Genomic DNA, 21110 nt, shown 5'->3' with positions numbered 1-21110 from the left:
GTGTGAAGCAAGGCTGCATTCTCGCACCAACTTTATTCACAATCTTCTTCAGCATGATGCTCCAAAGGACCACGGTAGACCTCGATGATGAAAACGGTGTCTACATTCGATATCGTACCAATGGGAGCCTATTCAACCTAAGGCGATTGAAGGCCCACACTAAGACCTTAAATCATCTTATCCGTGAGCTGCTTTATGCTGATGATGCCGCCCTCGTCGCCCACACAGAAGCAGCTCTGCAGAGTTTAGGTTCCTGCTTTGCAGAGGCTGCTGAGCTTTTTGGACTGGAAGTCAGCTTGAAGAAAACGGAAGTTTTATATCAACCTGCACCTCAGGAAGTCTCCCATCATCCCCATATCACCATTGGTGAAACAGAGCTCAAATCAGTCCAGCAGTTTAATTACCTGGGAAGCATCATCTCCTCGTACAGTAAGATTGATGCAGAAATAGACAACAGGTTAGCTAAGGCATAAAGAGCTTTCCGTAAACTCCATAAAAGAGTATGGCAAAACAAACACCTGAAGAAAAGTACAAAGATCAGTGTTTACAGAGCCATTGTAGTGTCGACTCTTTTATATGGATCTGAATCATTTACTGTCACCATTTGTGTCTCTTAGAACACTTCCATCAGTGCTGCCTCTGTACAATCCTAAACATCCACTGGACTGACTATGTGACCAACACATCTGTCCTTGAACAGGCAACAGTTATGAGCATTGAGGTCATGCTGCTGAGAACACAGCTGCATTGGGCAGGGCACGTCTCCAGGATGCAGGACTACTGCCTCCCTAAGATAGTGCTCTAGGGGGAACTTACCATTGGTTGCCGCAAGAGAGGAACCCCAAAGAGGAGATACAAGGACTCCCTGAAACAATCCCTCAGCCTTGGCCATATTGATCATCACCATTGGTCTACCCTGGCCTCCAGTCGGGAGGCCTGGAGACACACCATCTATAACGCTACTGCCTCTTTTGAGAACACACGCAGGATCACTCTCGAGGAGAAAAGACAAAGCAGAAAAAATTGCATCTCATCAATATCACCTGGGGAGTCTTTCTGCTGTACCTTCTGCAATCAGACTTGTCTATCTCGCATTGGCCTTTTTAGTCATCAGCGCGCTTGTAGCAAATGTGGGTAGAGCCCTTCTCAAATCTAACCATGATGTAAGGAAGCACATCCACTGCCAACACCTGCCCCTTCCCAGCCAGCGCAGGGGGTCTGGGATCTGCTATGCAGCCCCTGCCCAGGCAGAGCTGCCCCTGGGCCCTGGGCTGGGGATGGGCTCTGGCAGCACTGGCAGGGAGCTGAGCTGGGCACGGGGAGGGGCTGCTGGCAGGAACAGCTCCTCACACACACCCAGGCAGGGAGGGAGAGGCAGCTGCTGCCACAAGTGCTGGCCAGGGGGATGTGGCCCCTCCCTGCCTGTGTCTGTGGCACAGAGCCCTTCCCTGAGCAGCTCCTGCCTGGGCTCCTTTGCCAACCCAAGCAGAACCTCTGCCCTCAGGCCCACGGGGGCTGGGCTGGGCATTGCCCTGAAGCAGCCAGAGCCCAGGCAAGGACAAGGCCCTCATTTCCATCTGTGCCTGTCCCACCTCCCTTTGCAGGAGCGCTCTGGCATTTCCCTGCCTTCCTCGCAGCTCAGTCCTTCCTTTGGGCAAATGGCAAACAGCAAACCTGGGAAGGTCCTGGATAAAGCATGAGCACATTTAATTGGAGATCACCTTGCATTCCAAGTTACCTCTGCCAGCAGAGCAAGAAGGAGTCCTTGGGAACCAATCCCAGAGTTCCTGCTTCCAATGGTGCCCTCAGGCAGCAACAGCCAGAATCCAGGGCAGGGAGCTGCAGGGAGGTCTGAGTGAGGAGAGAGAGCCTGGTGGTTGTGAGAGCTGTCATGTTTGACTGCAGCAACCTGGTCTAACTCAGCATTGACTTCTCCTCCTCAACAGATCCAAACACTCTGAAGAAGCAGCAAATGCCCAACAGCAACTCCATGGCCCAGTTCCTGCTCCTGGCATTTGCAGACAGGCGGGAACTGCAGCTGCTGCAGTTCTGGTTCTTCCTGGGCATCTCCCTGGCTGCCCTCCTGGACAACGGCCTCATCCTCAGCGCCGTAACCTGCGACCAGCACCTGCACACCCACAGGGACTTCTTCCTGCTGCACCTCTCCCTCACAGATCTGGGCTGCATCTGTACCACTGTGCCCATAGCCACGCACAACTCCCTATGGAACAGCAAAGCCATTTCCTACATGGGATGTGCTGCACAGCTCTTTTTCTTTCTGTCCTTTATGTTAGAGTTTTCCCTCCTGACCATCATGTGCTACGACCGCTACGTTGCCATCCGCAAACCCCTGCACTTACGGGACCCTTCTGGGCAGCAGAGCTTGTGCCCAAATGGCAGCAACTGCCTGGGCCTCTGGGTTTCTCAATGTTCTGCTGCACTGAGCCAATACATTTTCCCTGCCCCTGTGCCAGGGCAATGCCCTGGGCCATTTCTTCTGTGATATCCCACACATCCTCAAGCTCTCCTGCTCACACGCAGGGTACCTCACGGAAATTGGGCTCATGGTGTTTAGTGCCTTTTTAGGGTTTGGTTGTTTCATTTTCATGGTTTTCTCCTAGGTGCAGATCTTCAGGGCTGTGCTGAGGATCCCCTCTGAGCAGGGACAGCACAAAGCCTTTTCCATGTGCCTCCCTCACCTGGCCGTGGTCTCCCCGTTTGTCAGCACTGCCACATTTTTCTACCTGAAGCCCCCCTCCATCTCCTCCCCATCCCTGGATCTGGTTCTGTCAGTTCTGTACTCGGTGGTGCCTCCAACACTGAACCCCCTCATCTACAGCCTGAGGAACCAAGAGCTCAGAGATGCCAAAAGGAAAAGGATGACTGGATGCTTTTCTGGAGCAGTAAAGTGCCTGTGTTCTGGTGTGTACCATTCAGAAGGGGACTCCTTAATGGCCCAACCTGCCTTCTCAGGCTTTTTGGGGAGGTTTTCAGGTTGTTCTTGCAAAAACTTTATTTGCAATGAAATATTAATATGAATCTTCCTTTTAATTTAGTTTCTACTCACTGAATTTTACCCAGAGATGTATAAATGATGAATTGTGCTCTGTGATTATTTAAAAAAAATAAAGGACCTTGCAGTGCCTTTTTTTGTCTAAGACCCTTCTTCTTAGCTGTTCCTAAAGGACATCACACTGCAGGACAGGGGGTATTTGCAAAGGGGAAAGGGACAAGAATCCCAGCACAGCAGTACTTCCAGGGAGCAGCAGACCTTGGTCTTTGCAGAACTGCTCTTTCTACTTCCACACTATCCTGAGCTCCTTTCTCTCTGGAAGGCCTGAGTGCTCTCTGAGCAAAGTCCTGGGGGTGAGAGCCCTTTGAGCACAGGCAGAGACAGGCACTGGGAACTTGTGAAGCAGAGCTGGCCTCCCTGACAGCATCTACAGGATGCTGTGGGATCTTCTGAGGCCACTGCATGGACTGGGTCACTTCTTCTGTGCCCTTACTGCAGGGTTGGAACTCTCCTGCAGTGACAACAGGACACTCCTGCTCTTTGCATTCCCAGTCTGAGTTGGAAATCCAGTCTTCTCCTGCTGTTCCCAGGGACATGCTGGGAGTGCTTCAGAGCTGCCATCCTTGGGCAGCTCCTGCCCAGTGTGGGCAGGCACAAGGTCTCTCCCCCTGCTCCTCTCAGCTCAGCAGTGCCACTGTTTGCTGCAGCGTCCTCCTCCTTGCCCAGCACAGCCCAACACAGGGATAGTTGGACATAGCCCTTGTTCTACCCCGTCTTCATGGCCCGGCCCAAGTCCCTCAGCTACAGCCTGATGGCCAGAAACCTTCAGGGCATGGAGAGACCATTGGAGTGATGGGTCTGTAGGGAGAAATCACTGCTACCTCCCTTCTGAATCACTCTCAGGACCTGGACAAGCCTGTATTTGGTTTGGTTTCCATGAGGCCCTCCAGTGTCAAAATGGCCCCTTGATTCCAGGAGGCTGCACAGTGTCCCCGGGTTCCTTTGGCTCCAGAATGCCCTGGAGTGTCACAGTGGTCCCTTGAGTCCATGAGGTGTTCTTGGTGTCACAATGATCCCTTGATTCCATGGGGTTCCCCAGTGTCCCAAGGTCCATTTGGTTCCAAAAAGGCCCTGTAGTGTTACAGTGGCCCCTTCCTTTCATGAGGTTCCACTGTGTCCCAGGTTTTCTTTGTTTCCAAGAGGCACCACAGTGACACAATGGCTACCTTGTTCCATGAGGTTTCAAAAGATTTAAGGACTCCTTTTATTCCAGAGGGTCCACCCAGAGGAACGTTTGGGGGAGATCAGGAGGAACTGGGACAAAAAGGATTGGATGTTTGTGGAAGGGAAGAGGGGCCGAGCAAATAGAGAGGAAAGATTTTTATGAGGTAAAACCAGGTTCATGGAATGCTGCAGTGCTGGAACACTGACTGTGCAAACACTCCTGATTTACCTTAACCCTCTTTGTAACCTTAAGCCACAATACTCCCCAAAAGTGCTGCCACTCCCATTGAAAGGAAATCCACTGCTCTAATTCCAAGCCAAAAAAGCTCAAACGCAGAATTCCAGACTCTTATTTGTACTCCAATGCCCACCCCAATCCCAAACCTGTATTACCAGTATGAAAAGTCAACCTTTAATCCTGACGCAGCCCAAAAAGTTCTTCCTCTTATCATGAACCAGACACTGCCAGCAGAACAACAAACCTGCCAAAGTTCTGCCTAATCCACACCCTGAGCTCTAAAGTCCAAGCCCTGACCATGAAGCACCCCTACAGCCCTTGGGAGCAGGGCAAGGACCTGCAGGGCCCAGAGCAGGCCCAAGGGGTTGACAGAGCAATGGGAGGTGACCTGGATCAGCTCAGCTCTGCAGTGACCCCCAGGAGAAGGACCTGGGCTCTGTCAGGGATGTCCTGTAGCACAGGGGCTCAGCATCAAAGCCAAGAAGACCAAGTGCACATGGCACCAACCAGAGCTGGGGGACAGCAGAGCCATCAGGGAGGGCCCAGAAATGCTGCTGGGAGGGGGGTGGGAAAGCGGGAGGGGGGTGGGAAAGCAGGAGAGGTGTGTGCAGCCTGCAAGGTCCAAGGAGCAGCAGGGACAGGGGAACACAGCCTGCAGCAGACATGGTCAAGGGCTCTGGCAGGGCTGCAAGGCCCAAAGGCACCCAGGTCTTTGTGCCCTTGGCTCTGGCAACTGCCTTTGCCCCTGAGGCCACCACAAGCCACTTTCCTTGCAGCTTCTGCCCTTGGGTTCTGCCTCGTCCCTCCCTGAGCCCCCCATCAGGGACAGGATCTGCTGGGCCAGGGCCTGGGGCTCAGCCTTGGCCTTTTTGCTCCACAAAACCAAGAGAGGCTTTGCTCAGCATTGCTGGGGTCTGCCCAGAGCCTTTGTGTCCCTGCACTCATGGTCTGCAAGGATCTGCTCTAAGGAGTCCCTGGGGAGGCTTTGTCAGTGCCTGCCCTCAGTGGGGCCCAGCAATGCTTCAAGGGACCTGGGCTTTGTCTTCTGACTTCTTGAGCAGCTTCTTCAATCTTCTCTTAGTACCTCGGGATCACGGACTTGTCTCTAAGTACACTGTGGGGCTCATTAAAATACAGACAAACAATTTTTTTTCCTTCCTTTAATTGCCTTCATGTTTTCAATTCTTCAAAAACTAATTGGAGTTGTTTTGTAGTTTAGTTGAGGAGGAAGATTTTAACGTGGACGTCAATAAAATATATTTTTTCTGGGAAGGGGAATGATTTACACAGTCTTGGGATGCAAGAGAGTCAGAGTGCAAAGGATTTGGACACAAAGGTAAGGGGGCAAAAGAGATTAGTAGCACCTTATTATTGATGAACTTAACAGTTATCATGGGATTCAGTAGCATGTGCTACTATTGAACAGTGACTGAATTATAGATTCCCAATAACAACACTCAAACCACAGTCAATTCACACCCACACCCAGGCAGAGATGTGTGGACACATCAAGATCTGGGTGTGTAAAGGTCATAAAGAGACTGTTCTCATAATGCCCAACCACCTCGTAATGGGGTTTTCCTCATAAAAGCTCTGCCTTCATAAAGCCCATGCATGTCATAATGGCGCTGTCCTCATAAAACCCATAAATCTCATAAGAGACTCCCATGATAAAGGCCATGTCCTCATTAACCCTATAAATGTCATAAAAGTTCTATGCTCATAAACCCCATGCACCTCATAAAAGTGCAGCCCTCATAGAAGCACTATTCTCATAACCCTCACACACCTCAGAATGGTGCAGGCTTCATACCTTCTTAATCACTGTGGAGTTCCCTGTACCCACTGCCCCATCCACAGCACCCCAAGAAATACTAAACCAAAGATTACCATCCTTGATTGTGCAGACAATGCTGACTGTAAAACTGTAAAATATAGAATGGCTTCTGGGAATGGCTTGGGGGTGCTGTGATGGAAAGGTTTATTCACATTTGTCACTAGAGCAGCATAGGGGGCGACCTGGAATTCCCTCCCTTTGCCCCAGATGTATTTTTACTTTCACTGTAGTGTCTAAAGAACAGCACCATGACAATGTTATTCCCTCTTCAAAAGCAACACAAAGACCGCAATGGGCAAATAAAGGGATTGATTTTCCAGATTATTGTAGCACCGGACAAAAAGCATCCCTCTTTCTTGAGAACTTCTTTACCCCCTCTCTCACCTTAAAGACACCAATTTCTGTTAGAAGAAATTACCTGGCAAAGAAGTGTTTTAAGCAATTAGACACAACATGCATTTGGAGAATTAAACACGCCAGTCCAGCAAACTACTAAGATGACATTGCAAAACAGATTAGCTTTAGATCTGTTACTGTTAAAAGAACAAGACATTTGTGGAATGTTCAATTGATCAGAAACTGAATGCTGTGTAACAATTTATAATGCTTTGAACTCTGTGGGGTTTTCATGCGAGCACGGACGACTCAGCACACCAATATGATGATCTGAGAGCATCATTTATTTAAATCAAGAAGCAATCTTTTATATAGTTTTCTAACAATTCTCTTCTATTAGCTCTATTTCTTTAATATTCTTTATGTACTTCCCACTCCGATAGCCGGTACTGAGACCCTGTTTTCTATATCTAGTTTTGCTGCTGTTTCTCTTGGTAGATCTTTCACATCCTGGTACCATCAAAAGGCCATCAGAACAACAGATCATGTTTTCACTGTTGAAACATAAGATTATGTTTCACAGCAGCATATCCTCGATGTTATCAACATAAAGTTATGTTCTCACAGTTGCAGCATATCCTCTATATTAGCACTAAAAATCCCTGCACTTCCCCCTTTTTCTATAAACAAAGCAGATACACTTTAACCATTAGCTGCGAAAACAGTGTACCAGACATGGTAGAAAAATACATACTCCTAGAAGCAGAAAGACAATGGGTGCCAACCATTGTACAATTTGCATAAGCTATGGTCCCAATTCAAGTCCTTTCAGTCAATCAGTAAATTCTGATGTACCATAAGTAACATGGTCCAAACCTTCCTGTAAGGTCTGCAATTGTTTGTGCATGCTGTGTGAATGGTCAGACAAATTCATGCAACACATTCCTTCCAATTCTTGACACCCATGATCTTGTGCTAGCAGTAGAAAGTCAATTGCTGTTCTGTTTGGCAAAACTGAGTGTCGTACACTATCTACGTCAGTCAGAAGCTGTGATATGACGTTGGATGTTGTGTTAAACTGCTTAATACTCCAGCATGCTGAGTGCTTCAATTTAGCATAATTAGAAGTGGCAACTCCTCCAGGAAGAAACATGGCTAATGCTATTGTCCCTGCATCTGATCCAATTTTAACATCATCGTCACAGTCTGGACCAAAGAGATGAAGATTTCTTTTCATACGTTGTGTTTCCTTCCACAATTGCCTTAGACTGGGGGCAAAGAGTGTTAATTTTCCGATATAACATGGACCTCCCACTGGATGAAAAGGGATACCTTCGCATGCACGATTACCACAAATAAGGAAATATCCTGGTGGTAATAAAGATGTGTTGACACTAAATTGCCCTGCACTGTTCTCAGAAAAATTCCAGTGTTCAGAATTACCACTCAGATTTTTATATCCACTCCCTGCTAGTTGTTCACCCTGTGTGTGAAGCCAAAGATACCAAGGCTCCCCAAAATCAACTACTCCTGTTCCGTTCCATGGTTTTTCTTCAGAGCTAACAGTGCTGCAGTTGGTATATGAGGTCACATTTGCCCACTGAGACGGTGCTACAGAGCCTAAGAGGTCTAACTCTTGTAAGGGAAGTGGACTCGAATGGTTCAGGTGCTGTATAAGATGTCGTGCAAAGGCACTTTGCATCACAGGCACAGTGTTGCTCCACATACACTCTCCATTGGAGCTCTTGTTCTGTCTGGTGTTGTTATACAGACGCTCCATGTCAGTAAAACCACCATTAAACCATCTGTCAAATGCCCTTTCCTCAAACATAGGATAGCCAATCAGGCACATACTAAAAGGATCTCCAGGCATTGCCAAAGACAGACAAAAGTTGGTTTGCCCAGTTTTATTTGCCCATGTAACCCACATGTTTTGTCTTGGGTTAATTTCTGTAATAGAGTCTGTAGTCAGGCCAACAGTGAGTGTCAGAGCCACAGTGACCGTTGACGCCACCAGTGACAGCATTCTGACTGCCACTGATCACTCCTCACAAACCAAGACCATGGTACTTTGATCCATTCTCCACAGCTATTATCCACAATTACACACCCTTTTATCACCTGATTGCGGGCTACCAAGCGTGTTAGTTCGAATATAATTAATGCATTTGTTTTACAGTCATAATTTTCCATTAACTCTACTGTTTGCAAAAAGGTGCCATCACAGTGACTAACACTAAAACCTAAAAAATCAGAAAACCATATATCTATTGATAGCTCATAACAAAGGTGTTCATCAAAATTAAAACATAATAAATGCCATGTAGCAGGATTGGAGTTTCTTACTACTCTCCAGTGACTTTGGTTACAGGTATTACAATACATGCAAATCCACGGTTGACATTGATAACTGTGCTTGCTACAAGCACTACTCAGTTGTCTCTGGAGGTCAGGGGAGTTTTGTGATTCAGATCTTAAACCTTCTCGGAATATGATTTCTGAGGCAAAGGGTGCTAAGTGCTGTGTATCAGTCACAGCCAACCACGGAGTCAGTGCTTACCGCAGTCTGTGTAGACGTCTTGCTTCAGCTTCAGGCTCTAATGGGAACGGCTGAGTGATGCTGTAACCACGGCTTATTCATTTTGCTGGAACCCAATGGAGTTCTTGATGATCCGTGGAAACACAAGCATAACTCTTTCCCCAGATTAATAACATACATGTTTTTTTGTACTGATTAAATACATGGTTATAAACCTGTACAAAAGGTTTGTATATATTCTGATCTATATTCTGATCGTGTATAATACATTGTTGTGCTACTGGCAAGTCATCCCCACTACAAGGATTAAGCCAATTTAATATATAAAGCATTTTATGCAAGAGTTTTGAGGGGGAGATATGCTGGACATCTCCCCACTTTCACAAAATATCAAGATGATGCTTCAGAGTTTGTCATGTTGGGGTTTTTGGTTTGGTTTTTTTTTTCTGTATTATAGGTTTTAAAGCTATTGCTAATGCACTAGCATGTGCCTTGGCTTGAATGTTGGCTTTTCACTGATCTTCTTCAATGATTGGTGCTCTTGAACAGGTCTCAATCATATCTACCAAGGTGTCTGTTTTTAGTAAGGCAGCTATAACTTTTTATATTGTTTGTTTGCATTAAGCACAGCCAGATCTTTTCCAACTGCAACCCTTTGGAAAAGATCTGGGGTAAGATTAGGGGATACTTTGATGGCTTCTTTTAGTTGATTAACAAATTCCATATGTGGTTCACTGGGGTCTTGAATTATCTTACGTTAAGGTGGCACTGGTAATCCGATCTGTGGTACTTCCTTTACAGCTGCTAAAGCAAGGGTCTGAGTTTGTTGTCCTAAAAGCATGTCTTCAGTAGCAGCAGTTAATGGATCATCGGGTCCTCCATTCAGGTTTTCCACCTGAGCTATCCACACTTTATCCTTCCATCTTTCAGAAAACAACAATTGTTATGTAGGATCAAAAAAACATCTCTATCACAGCCTTAATGTCAGTTTGAGTTAGGACTTGGCTTTTGAAAAATTGTTCTAACATTTGTTGTACATATTTGTTATAAAGTCGATATTGCATGATGGCACACTGTGCTTCTCTAATTGTTTTCCAATCCAGAGGTGCCCATCATCTTTGTCCTTGCAGGTGTGTAATTACAGGGTAAGCAGTAATAGAAAAAGGCAGTGTATACCCTTCAAGGATTGCATGTTCAATCACATCCTTCCAGTGATGTCTTTGTGAATAGTCAGGATCCATTGGTGGTGATAGTGGTTGATTAGGAGTGTTCTCACTTTGGACACTACATGTCACTCTCTGCTGCTGAGATCGTGGAGGATCTGTCAATCGCGGCATACCTTGATATCAATCACTGCCCTACTTTCTCATAACCTTATATTCTTCTACCAGTTCTTCAGGAATTCCTCCATATTGGTCTTGAATATATTGATCTGCCTCTTGACAAGACATAGATCCATCTTCTACACACATTTCAGTCCATCTCAGGGTTCTCCTGATTTTTGCAATATCATAAATTCTTTTATTTTTGCGTGTCTTGCTAGAAGACTGCTGAATGGGTTCTGTCTGAACAGGTTCTGTTTTCTTTTCCACGGTTGCTGACTCCCCTAAGTAATCAAAACTCTCTTTGATAGTCCATGCTGTTTTATCATACATTTTTTGAATTTTCCTGTTACTTGCTGAGCTGATATCTATTTGGCGCATTTCTTCTAACAAGTCCTTTAAGTGTTTGTTTTGTTTCTGCACTTCTTGCACGATAGGATCAGGGTGGAACTGATCCTGTGCCGTGGCAGTCCCCTGCTGCACAGGACCTAGATGGTCTATTTCCATGTCACTATCATCATTCAGGAAAGGCACATTTTCAGATTTTTTGAGAGGCTTATACGGAGGAATTGGAAAGGACGCAGAGGTCTGTTCGGCAGGTGTTAACGGCACAGATGGAACAGTAAGATTACCATTCCAGAAATTTGTTTCCTCCATAGGAAACAAAGAGATCGAGACCCTCCCATCTTTCAAGGCGGTTTTTGGTGCCACTGCTGTGGGAGATTTCAGTGCTGCTGCTGAGCTCAAAAGAGTTTGTTTCAATTTTTGAACTGCTCCTGCTTCTGCAAGGGCTTGCTCCAGCATTCTAGCACAGGCATCCCACACAGATACTGCACATGCTGTGTCAATGTTTCCTCTACGGATAGATTGCCACAGATTGATTCCATATAGTGAGAGAGAACACTTGATCTGTGTATTGAAACAACCCCTTTTGTTGCCCCCACCACAGTAAATCTAAATCAACAGTCTTAACCTCTGTCTCTGTTGTTTTTGCTAATTTTAGGAATAATTTTAACATTGCCTTTTCTTGCACGGGTGACATGTTTCCCATAAGCTCACATTTCCTGCCTCTCTCGGGCAACCCAGCGCTTTGTGACAAAGTACCGCTGGCCAGTAACCCTTTCCTTGCCTTTTATTAAAGGAGTCCACATTTTGTTCCTTACCGGATCACGTCGTGCGTCACCAGTTGGGGGGTTATCATGCAAGCACGGATGACTCAGAACACCAATATGATCTATCTAGTTTTTCTACTGTTTCTCTTGAAGATCTTTCACATCCTGGTACCATCACAAGGCCATCAGAACAACAGATCATGTTTTCACAATTGAAACATAAGATTATGTTCTCAAAGCAGCATATCTTGCATGTTAGCACTATAAACAACATAAGGCTATGTTTTCACAGTTGCAGTATATCCTCTATATTAGCACTAAAAATCCCTACAAAACTCCTCTCTTGAACAACATGGCACCCCAGGCCTGGAGAACAAGATCCCAGAAGAGACAAAGTAACCTTCAAGGGCAGAACTTGGGAGGCGCTCCAAGGACTGCACGTGCTGTGAAGAAGATAAAGATGAAGAAGAAGGGGTCCCAAAGACCCCAAACCCAATTCCCAGAGGGGCGTGTCAGGGGCAGAGCTGTGCAGAACCGGGAGGTGGAGAGTTCTGGGGTTGGATGGACCATCTTCTACAACTGTCGAACCACTGCATGGGAGGGCGCGTCGTGTGTGTTCCCCTGGGCCTGTGGACCTGGTTAAAGGACCTGCTCTTTTTAGCTTTTCTTACACACTGAACTGACCTGGAGTTTTCTCCCTTTAGGTGTGGGAGATAGGGATGACCCACACACCCTGAAGATAGAGGTGAGTAGCTGTGGAAAATAGATCTTTCCCTTAAATCCCCTACCTATCCTCATCACTAACAATTAAATCAGGGGAGTTCTTTTATCACTAACAAAACTGAAGCTTACCGCCAAACTAAAACATTTATTCGACAACACGGCAACATTTATGACAAAAACTCGCTAAAAGCCTTAACTAAATGACTGAAAAAAAGGAAAGAATTAGTCCCTGAAATGTTAAATTATGAAGAATGGTATGCAATTGGAAAAATGCTATAGAAAGTAAGTGACAAAGGGCATAATGAAGCATCTAAATCACTAATTGCGTGGAGATTGATTTTAAACATTTTAAAACAAAAGAAAAGGGGAGAGAAAAAGAAATCTCAAATGGGAAAATCACAAGAATCAGAAAATGATAGTCTGAACTCCAAAAATCTTTCTCAGAAAGAACCAAATGGTAAAAATTAAAATGGCAATCTTTTTAACCCCTCACAAGAAGGCGGGAACTTTGCAAGAGCTCAAGATGGTGGGCTAGGTAGTGATTCTCGAAGGACCAGGAACGCTAACAACGCCTGTAATTCTACAGGAGATGGCAGAGTAACTAACACACAACATGGCACCTCAGTAACGCTGTCAACAACTAATGCCGTGGTAATACCCATTCATAGCAGCGCATTAACCCCGCCCACATCCAGCAACCCTGCAATGACATCACGTCTGGGGTAAATGACACAAGTGGTGGTCAAGGTGGCAGTGCCCACGATACTTCCTGTGTCAAATGGAAACATCCGGCAAGATGGTGCCACCCACGGGGCACAAGTAAATCTTATAAATAATAAAGATATTGATAAACTGGACAGTACCAACAACAGGAGGCTGATACCTCAGGAGCAGCAGAGTAAGCAGGTGATTTTGATTTCCTAAAGATCTTCTTGGTGTTGTTGCCTAAATGGCTGTGGGGGAAAAAAGACTCCAAGCCAAATTAGGTAGGAGATAAGATAAGGATACAAAGGCTTTTATGAGCCCCCAGGCTTTCTGGAATACTCCCAGCGAGATACAGATCTCCTCAATTTTTATAATGATTTTCACCCAATCCCTGTCCAGCCACCACCCAGGTTCTGCCCCTGTCACATCTCTTGGAAATTGGGTCTGAGAGCGTTTTGGGACCCCCTCTTCTTCATCTTCCTCAGAGCACGTAATGTCCTTGGGGGTCTTCAAGAATTCTACGCCTGGAGGTTGTTGAGTCTATGGTTGTATCTTCTTCCATAGGGTTAGGGTGTTCTTCTACAATTCTACCTAGAAAAAGAGACTAAATAGGCTGTGGAATTTAGGGAATTGATATGGGAATGGGTAATAGGGGTTTGAGCTGGTGTGTTAAAGGGTAAAGGGATAATATGCTGCTACTCTAAAATCTACATTTGCTACACTAAGGAGGCCCCACCTGGAGTGCTGTGTCCAGTTCTGGCTCCTCATTGCAAAAAGGCCCTGGAGGGGCTGGAGCGTGTCCAGAGAGGGGAATGGAGCTGGGGAAGGGCCTGGAAAACATGTCTGATGAGGAGCAGCTGAGGGAACTGGGGTTCTTTAGTCTGCAAAAGAGAAGGCTCAGAGTACACCTCTACAATGTGCATTGCTCTGTACAACGATCCAAACCAAAATTTTAGTGAGGTTGCGGTTGGTCTCTTCTACCAAGCTTTTCGTGAGAGGAAGAAGAAATGGCCTTGAGTTGCCTTGGGTGAGGGTCAGATTAGATATTACAAACTTTTTCCACTGAAGGAGTGTACAGGTACTGGAACAAGTAGCCCAGGGAGTTGGTAGAGTCTCTGGAAATGTTCAGATGGTATCTGCATATGGCACTTTGAGATATGGTTTAGGGGTGATTATGGTGTTCTGGTTGACAGTTAGACCAGATGTTGAAAGTCTCTTACAACCTTTACGATCCTGTGATTCTCTGACCTGTCATCACAGTTAGAGATCTGTGCTCTAACAAGGTCCTGGGGATGTTTTCTCTGCTAGGTCTCTCAGTGGGACCCAGTAACACTACAAGAAACTTTACAGTTTAAATCACACATTGGTTTCTCAAGAGATTCCTGCAACTCTCCTCAGGGTCTGATGTTCAGGGACTCATCCCAAATGCCCCCGAGGGTGATGAAATGCCTGGGGCTGTTGCTGTGCTGCTGAGCTGGGTCGAGCTCCTGGCACACAGGGAGTTCCTGGCAATTGATGCCCAGAAAAGGGGCAGGTGAGTAAAACTGCTCAGAGACAGAGTTTTAAGTCCATAAGCAGCAAGGTATTTATCGATTATCGACGACGCCGGGGAGATTTACCCATTCAGGCCAGGTAAAAACTCCAAAGTGATTCAGTAAGAACAGGTAATTTATACAATGTGTTGATCATGATTACAACATAACTTTTACATATTCATATTATTGCATCATTTGATTACAATATTCATAACAGGTGAAGTTAGGGCGGAGATTGAGGCGTGGTTTCCATTTTGAGGAATATTTTAGTGGGAGTTCCTGTTTGCCTTCATCCTGGGGGCTGTTTTTTAATCCTCATCCTCACTTCACCTTGGGGACCTTTCGTACTTTCTATTGTTTCTGTGTTCTGATCACTCAGCCTTAAAGAAACCCTAGGCTTTAGGCCTACCCTACTCATTCAAATGTCACCTTGGCTCCTCTGGATGAGATTTATGGGTCTGGGGTTCTTTGTCCAGTGTTTGTTGTGGTTCCTATAAGGTCTGATGTCCTCATCACAGGACAAAGTCTTCTTGTACAAAATGCAGCTTACGAAATATAGTTAACGGCAAACTATAAGTGTACAGGGGGGCAGGGGGCTCCTATGGGCCTACAGTAAAAGTGTTTGGATTAACCCCTCCTGCTTCATTCCCCCCTTTTCTTAGAACTTACGAAATCTTTCGTCAAGTTCCAGGGAAGTGTGAAGTGTGCATTATCGCCCATAGTATATGGGTCCTTTTGACTATAGAGTGTAACCTGTACCACAGCCATATATTTAAAAGGGATAGCAAAAGCATGGTTATTGCTATAATTAGCATTGGATGTATTAAGTAGTCAAATACTTTTGTTGCTGAAGGGGATTGTCCTGTAAAGATATCCCACCAGTGATGTTGTCCTGTTTGTTCTATCTTAGTGAGGACATTCGTTATATTGGTGGAGTCGTGTTCAACCTGCCAAATCATTCGTTGAGACCTTTTGTTCACTTCTTGGACTAGTTTCTCTACATCGGGATGCCTAAGCATTGCTTTAAAAAGATCAATTTCCATTCCTATCTGCAATGTCGGTACATCATGGTATAAACTATATTTAGCTTCGATCAGTTTTCTAGTGGTAATAGGAACAGTATAATTAAAATCACAACCCATTATTTCAGTAAAATTACGTACACAAAAGTTAGTATTATTCGTTTCTACATAGCAAAGATCAATAAAGACATAATCACAAAATGTTCTAATACAAGCACATCCATTTCCTACATAATATACTTGCGATTGGTTTATACTGTGGGGAAGGATTTCAAAGGTGCACATACTATTTTCAGTATCTAAACACAAATCTTCATTTTCTATGACTGCATTTTCACGGATGTACCCTAGTTGCTCTTTAGGGATACAGGCTTTTGTACTGATTGATTGCCATTTGTTTTTGGAGGAATCATAGTGTGCCCATACGTTATGATTTATGGGTCTAACTATGACATTCTGGTGTATCATTCCTAAAGTCAGAACAGGAAAGATAATTTGTTCTTTGGCTGCACTGATAGTAAGTACATAAGCTTCAATTTGTTCATTTTGTGGATTGTATGTAAAGTTCACTAGTTGCCACCACGCCTGATAATTTTTCTCAAATTGAGTGGTGGAGTTATTTCTGGCTATAGTTTCTTTTATTTCCTCGGGTAGTATCCCAGATGTTCCTTCTCTCAGTATTCCTGCAGCTACAGTTTGTACCCATTGTTGTGTCTGTATGCACTGGAAGGCGAGTGCAATTTTCTTGTTAGCCTTTCCAATGTAATCAGTGATTCTGGAAAAATCTTGGGATGTATGGTTGGTAACCAGGGTTAGTAACCGAATTGCTAGTGACTGTGTTTCAGCTAAAGTAAGCATGGATGAGCTTAGAGGCACTTTAAGTTTTCCTAGATTGGATGTGACAGCACTCAGTTTATTTACCAGTACCTCTTGATCTATTGTGTTTAAAACTCCTAAACCCGTGCCAAGCCACCCGGTTGCATCCCGCCGTACGCGTCGTGGGTGGGATCTGGCAGCCAGCCATGCCTTCCAACCTTTAAGGCTCTGTTGTATGAATGGCTGGCAGTCTTTTTGTAAGTGTGTGATGTTTATCTGAATATTTACTTGTATTCTTTTCAGTGAGTATGTGGGATCTAACAGTAGTTTCAGCTCGTTAGATTGTCTTACTACATGGGGTCCTATAAAGGTTAGATTGTGTATCCCTTTACAGGTCGGAGTGGGAATTGTGATTTTGTCTGTTACCTTTACAGGCAGTTCTGTGGTGGGTTTTGCTTTAAGCCAGATGATGAATGTCTCAGAGATAGTTCTATCTCTACTCTCCCAAGAGCACTGGACTGACACTGATTGATAAAGTATTAATTTTGTTTCGCACTTGGCTATGTGTTGTTCGTTGTCTTTTATGTTATCTTTCCGGCATATAATTGGACCTTTAGCCTTAATCCAAATGTTCCTGTTAGCCTGATTAAATGTGAGTGATTGGTTGGTCAGGGACTTTATAACCATTTCGATCAGTTTGGTTTTTTGCGTTATAGTATTAACACCTTTGCACCCTATTTGTACTATTTCGTTCTGTTGTCCGATTATAGTATATAACGACTTCGGGGGTTTGTACCATAAGCATGTACAACGGAGAAAGCATATTTAGAATCTGTCCAAATGTTGATTCGTTGTCCTTCTGCTAGTTTAGGAGTTCGGGTCAGAGCTATTAGCTCTGCTTTTTGCACTGAGGTTCCTGTAGGCAAAGGGTTCAATTCGATTACCTGTTCTGTTGTGGTTATTGTATAACCTGCCAGTCTCTCTCTCCATGCTTCATAAAGCTGCTGCCATCCGTGAATCAGTCTTCTGCGTCTTCAAGCGGTCCTTCTGTAAGGTCTGGGCGGTTGGAATACACAGCTTCGATGGTTTCCAGGCAGTCATGCTCAACAGGCTGTGCTGACATTCTTCCTTCTAGAAATGAGGCTGGGTTGACAACATTAGTCACTTGAATGATTATATCATCTGCCACTCTTCTGTTCCAGTACTGCTGACACAGTATAGGATATTAGAACAGTCATTTTCTGGCCCATTGTGAGTTTTCTGGCTTCTTCTATGTTTATTATTACCGCAGCTATCCATTCAGTCTTAAGAAATTTAACAATGAAATTGTCCATTTTATAAATTTTTCTTCAGTTTTAGTTGTTATGAGTAAATCATCTACATATTGTAGAAGAACGCCCTCTCCTTGTGGCCGTTCCCTTTGTTCCAATTCCTTAGATAATTGATTTCCAAATATTGTTGAACTGGTTTTAAAACCTTTGAGGTAAGACCGTGTGATTTACATTCTATTATGGGTTCAATTCCCTTAATGGATATTGTTTTTTTTATGTACCGGTTTTGTTCCTGATTTTTAACTCTATAACTACTGGGGCAGCTCACTTTGATTTTCAAGGGATATCTGTGGCCCACACTAAGGGGTAAGTTTCACTCACAATTTGTTCTGACAGTCAGGCTTAGGGTTTACTTGAAATTCCAGTTTGCTTTTATCAAATTTTATTACAGCTCCCAGATTTTCTAGCAAGTCTCTTCCTAGAAGGGGCTTTGGAGAATTAGGCAAATATAAGAATTGGTGAATTCCCATTTGTTTTCCAATTTTGTATTTTAGGGGTTTCAGAAAGAAAGTTTTCTCTGGTTGGTTTGTAGCTCCCATTACTTGAATAAATTCATCACTTTTTGACACTAATTCCTGATTTAAAACTGAAAATGTAGCTCCAGTGTCAATTAAAAGTCCATTTTTTTTTCATCTTCCCCTAGCTCCAATTCAACTAGTGGGTCTGCTCAGGGCAAGCCTGTCGACCCCCCCTCATTTAGTACCCTGTAAGCAACAACAGTCCCTCCTGTGCCTGTATCTCTCATGCACCCTGGTTCTGACCCAACCTTGTTTGTCGGGGAGGTAAACTTTACAACTGTTACACAAGGCTTGTACCAACAATTACAAAATAAACAATTCTAGGTCTTATTCAATGTGATGTGCTTATAGTTAACTGTTCAGCACTACTTCCCATATAGCAATTCTTGGCATGATAAGACCTTTAACTATGTGTACCTGAATGCTTCAAGGCAAGCAAGGTATATCAGTTGTTCCAAAAACAAACAAGACAACACAAAATGATAATGAACACACACACAAAACTATTAACACAATAACAGTGCCCCAAACCCCAGTTCATAAGGTGGTTTGGTTTGTCAATTGTTCAAAACTGCCCTCCATATAATAACTCAAACCTAAAAAAACCCTCTTAATGAGATGTTTGCTTTGTTGGCCACAGACCGTGAAATGCCAGAACCCGGTTTTTTGTTACATTCACGAGACGCAAACCACATATAACAAAAGACAGTGTAATACTAAATAAATTCAGCACAATAACTACATATAAGACAAGACAATACGACACGTGTCAGGCCCAGAATCCTTATCTAAACCAGAAACCAGAAGGAAACTATGGGGATAGTCTCCCAACAGAAGGAAAACTAATTTCTCAGTTCTCCCAAACAGACCAAAGAAGCATCCTTCTTATGGTGTGTTCTACATGATAACAGCAGTGTCCTGCCCATGTGTTTGAACACCTTATTACAGACACCAGTGCATGCAAGTTAAAACCAGAATAAATACCTTTTGATCATGGGAACTTTATCCACCCCTGCAAGAAGCCAACGAAGACAGGAGCCCCCCCCTTTACAGGTAAAAGCTTACCTTTAGCATGTCTGGGAAGGGGTCCTGACCTTCGATGGATTTCACAGCCAAGGGATAGAAGTCCCATCTGGGTCGCCAAAGTGATGCCCAAAAAAAGCAGATAAAAAACTGTTTAGACAGAGTTTTATGACTAAGCAGTAGGTATTTATTGATTGACAGCCGGGTAGCCTGCCAGCTAGTGCTGGGAAAACAGGCTCCGAGCTGGTTAGGTTAGAATGAGTATTTTATACAGGTTTGGCAATGACTACATCATAACCACATACATATTCATATTATTGCATCATTAGATTACAATATTCATAACAGGTGGAGTTAGGGGCAAAGACTGAGGCGTGGTCTCTATTTTGAGGAATATTATGGTGGGAGATCCTGCCTTACTTCCTCATGGGGTCTCAAATTCTCTCCTCTTCATCGGGTGACCTTCGTGACTTTTCAATCCTTCCATTGTTCTGTGTTCTGATCACTGAGGCTTCAAGAAAGCCTTGGCTCTGAGCCTATTTACCTATTGAAATGTCTACCTTGCCTCCTTTGGTTAAGATTTATTACCTCTGGGCTCTTTGTACTATGTATCTGTAAATATTTTAGGTCTGCAGAATTTGTACAGAACAAGATCTCCTTTGAGCAAGGTAGAGAAAATGGTGGGGGGAGAACAGTGGGCCCCTGCAGCAAGATGCTTCGATTAACCCTTCTTCCTTCATTGGTAGGCAATGAATGAGGTGCTGAGGAACAGGGAGACCATGGCCAGGTGAGGGAGGCACGTGGAAAAGGCTTTGTGCCGTCCCTGCTCAAAGGGGATCCTCAGCACAGCCCTGAAGATCTGCATATAGGAGAAAACAATGAAAATGAAACAACCAAACAATAAACTAGCAGTAACCACAATGAGCCCAATTTCCCTGAGGTAGCCTGAGTGTGAGCAGGAGAGCTTGAGGATGTGTGGGATTTCACAGAAGAACTGGCCCAGGGCATTGCCCTGGCACAGGGGCAGGGAAAATGTATTGGCGGTATGCAGCAGAGAATGGAGAAACCCAGTGGCCCAGGCAGCTGCTGCCATGTGGGCACAAGCTCTGGTGCCCAGGAGGGTCCCATAGTGCAGGGGTTTGCAGATGGCAAAGTAGCGGCCATACCACATGATGGTGAGGAGGGAAAACTCTATGCAGATGAAGAAGACAAAGAAAAAGAGCTGTGCAGCACATCCTGTGTAGGAGATGGTTATGGTGTCCCAGAAGGAGTTGTGCATGGCTTTGGGCACAGTGGTGCAGATGCAGCCCAGGTCTGTGAGGGAGAGGTGGAGCAGGAAGAAGTCCCTGGGGGTGTGCAGGTGCTGGTCGCAGGCTACGGTGCTGAGGATGAGGTCGTTGCCCAGAAGGGCAGCCAGGGAGATGCCCAGGAAGAGCCAGAAGTGCAGCAGGAGTTGCATCTGCCGCCTGTCTGAAAATGCCAGCAGGAAGAATTGGGCCATGGAGCTGCTGTTGGGCATTTGCTGCCTCAGGGTTTGGTTTTCTGTTGAGGAGAAAAAGGCAGAACAGAATTAGGACAGACTCAAGCTGCAAAACATATTACATGTCTCAGCAGTTCACCATTCAGGGCCTCTTTTCAGGAAGATCACTGTGCATCCCTCTCCCCTGAGCTCTGGGGTTTGCTGCCTGAAGGGGTCATTGGGAGAAGGAACCCTGGCAGGGGCTCCTGAGGAATCCTTGCTGTGCAGTTAGAGGCAACTTGGAACACAGGGTGACCTCCAATTAAATGTCTTTGGGGTGTATTCAAGTGTTTCCAC

The 21110-nt window shown here is 44.9% G+C and overlaps 1 protein-coding gene and 1 pseudogene across 1 annotated transcript; one reads left to right on the top strand and one right to left on the bottom strand.

Annotated features, from left to right (window-relative positions):
* The first annotated feature begins 1972 nt into the window (after nucleotides 1-1972).
* On the top strand, nucleotides 1973-3341 carry LOC114068275 (annotated as a pseudogene).
* A 16689-nt stretch (nucleotides 3342-20030) lies between these two features.
* On the bottom strand, nucleotides 20031-20813 carry LOC114068274 (olfactory receptor 14J1-like). Its single transcript, XM_027904253.1, has one exon. It carries the CDS (start codon nucleotides 20811-20813, stop codon nucleotides 20031-20033), a length of 783 nt encoding a protein of 260 aa, XP_027760054.1.
* Nucleotides 20814-21110: the final 297 nt, after the last annotated feature.

Source organism: Empidonax traillii, unplaced genomic scaffold (assembly GCF_003031625.1).
Source record: "Empidonax traillii isolate 1590-97213 ecotype Southwest subspecies unplaced genomic scaffold, ASM303162v1 scaffold1025:size206614, whole genome shotgun sequence".
NCBI classification, from domain to species: domain Eukaryota; kingdom Metazoa; phylum Chordata; class Aves; order Passeriformes; family Tyrannidae; genus Empidonax; species Empidonax traillii.
Note: the sequence above shows the minus strand (reverse complement) of the source record. Positions and strands in the feature narration are given on the sequence as shown.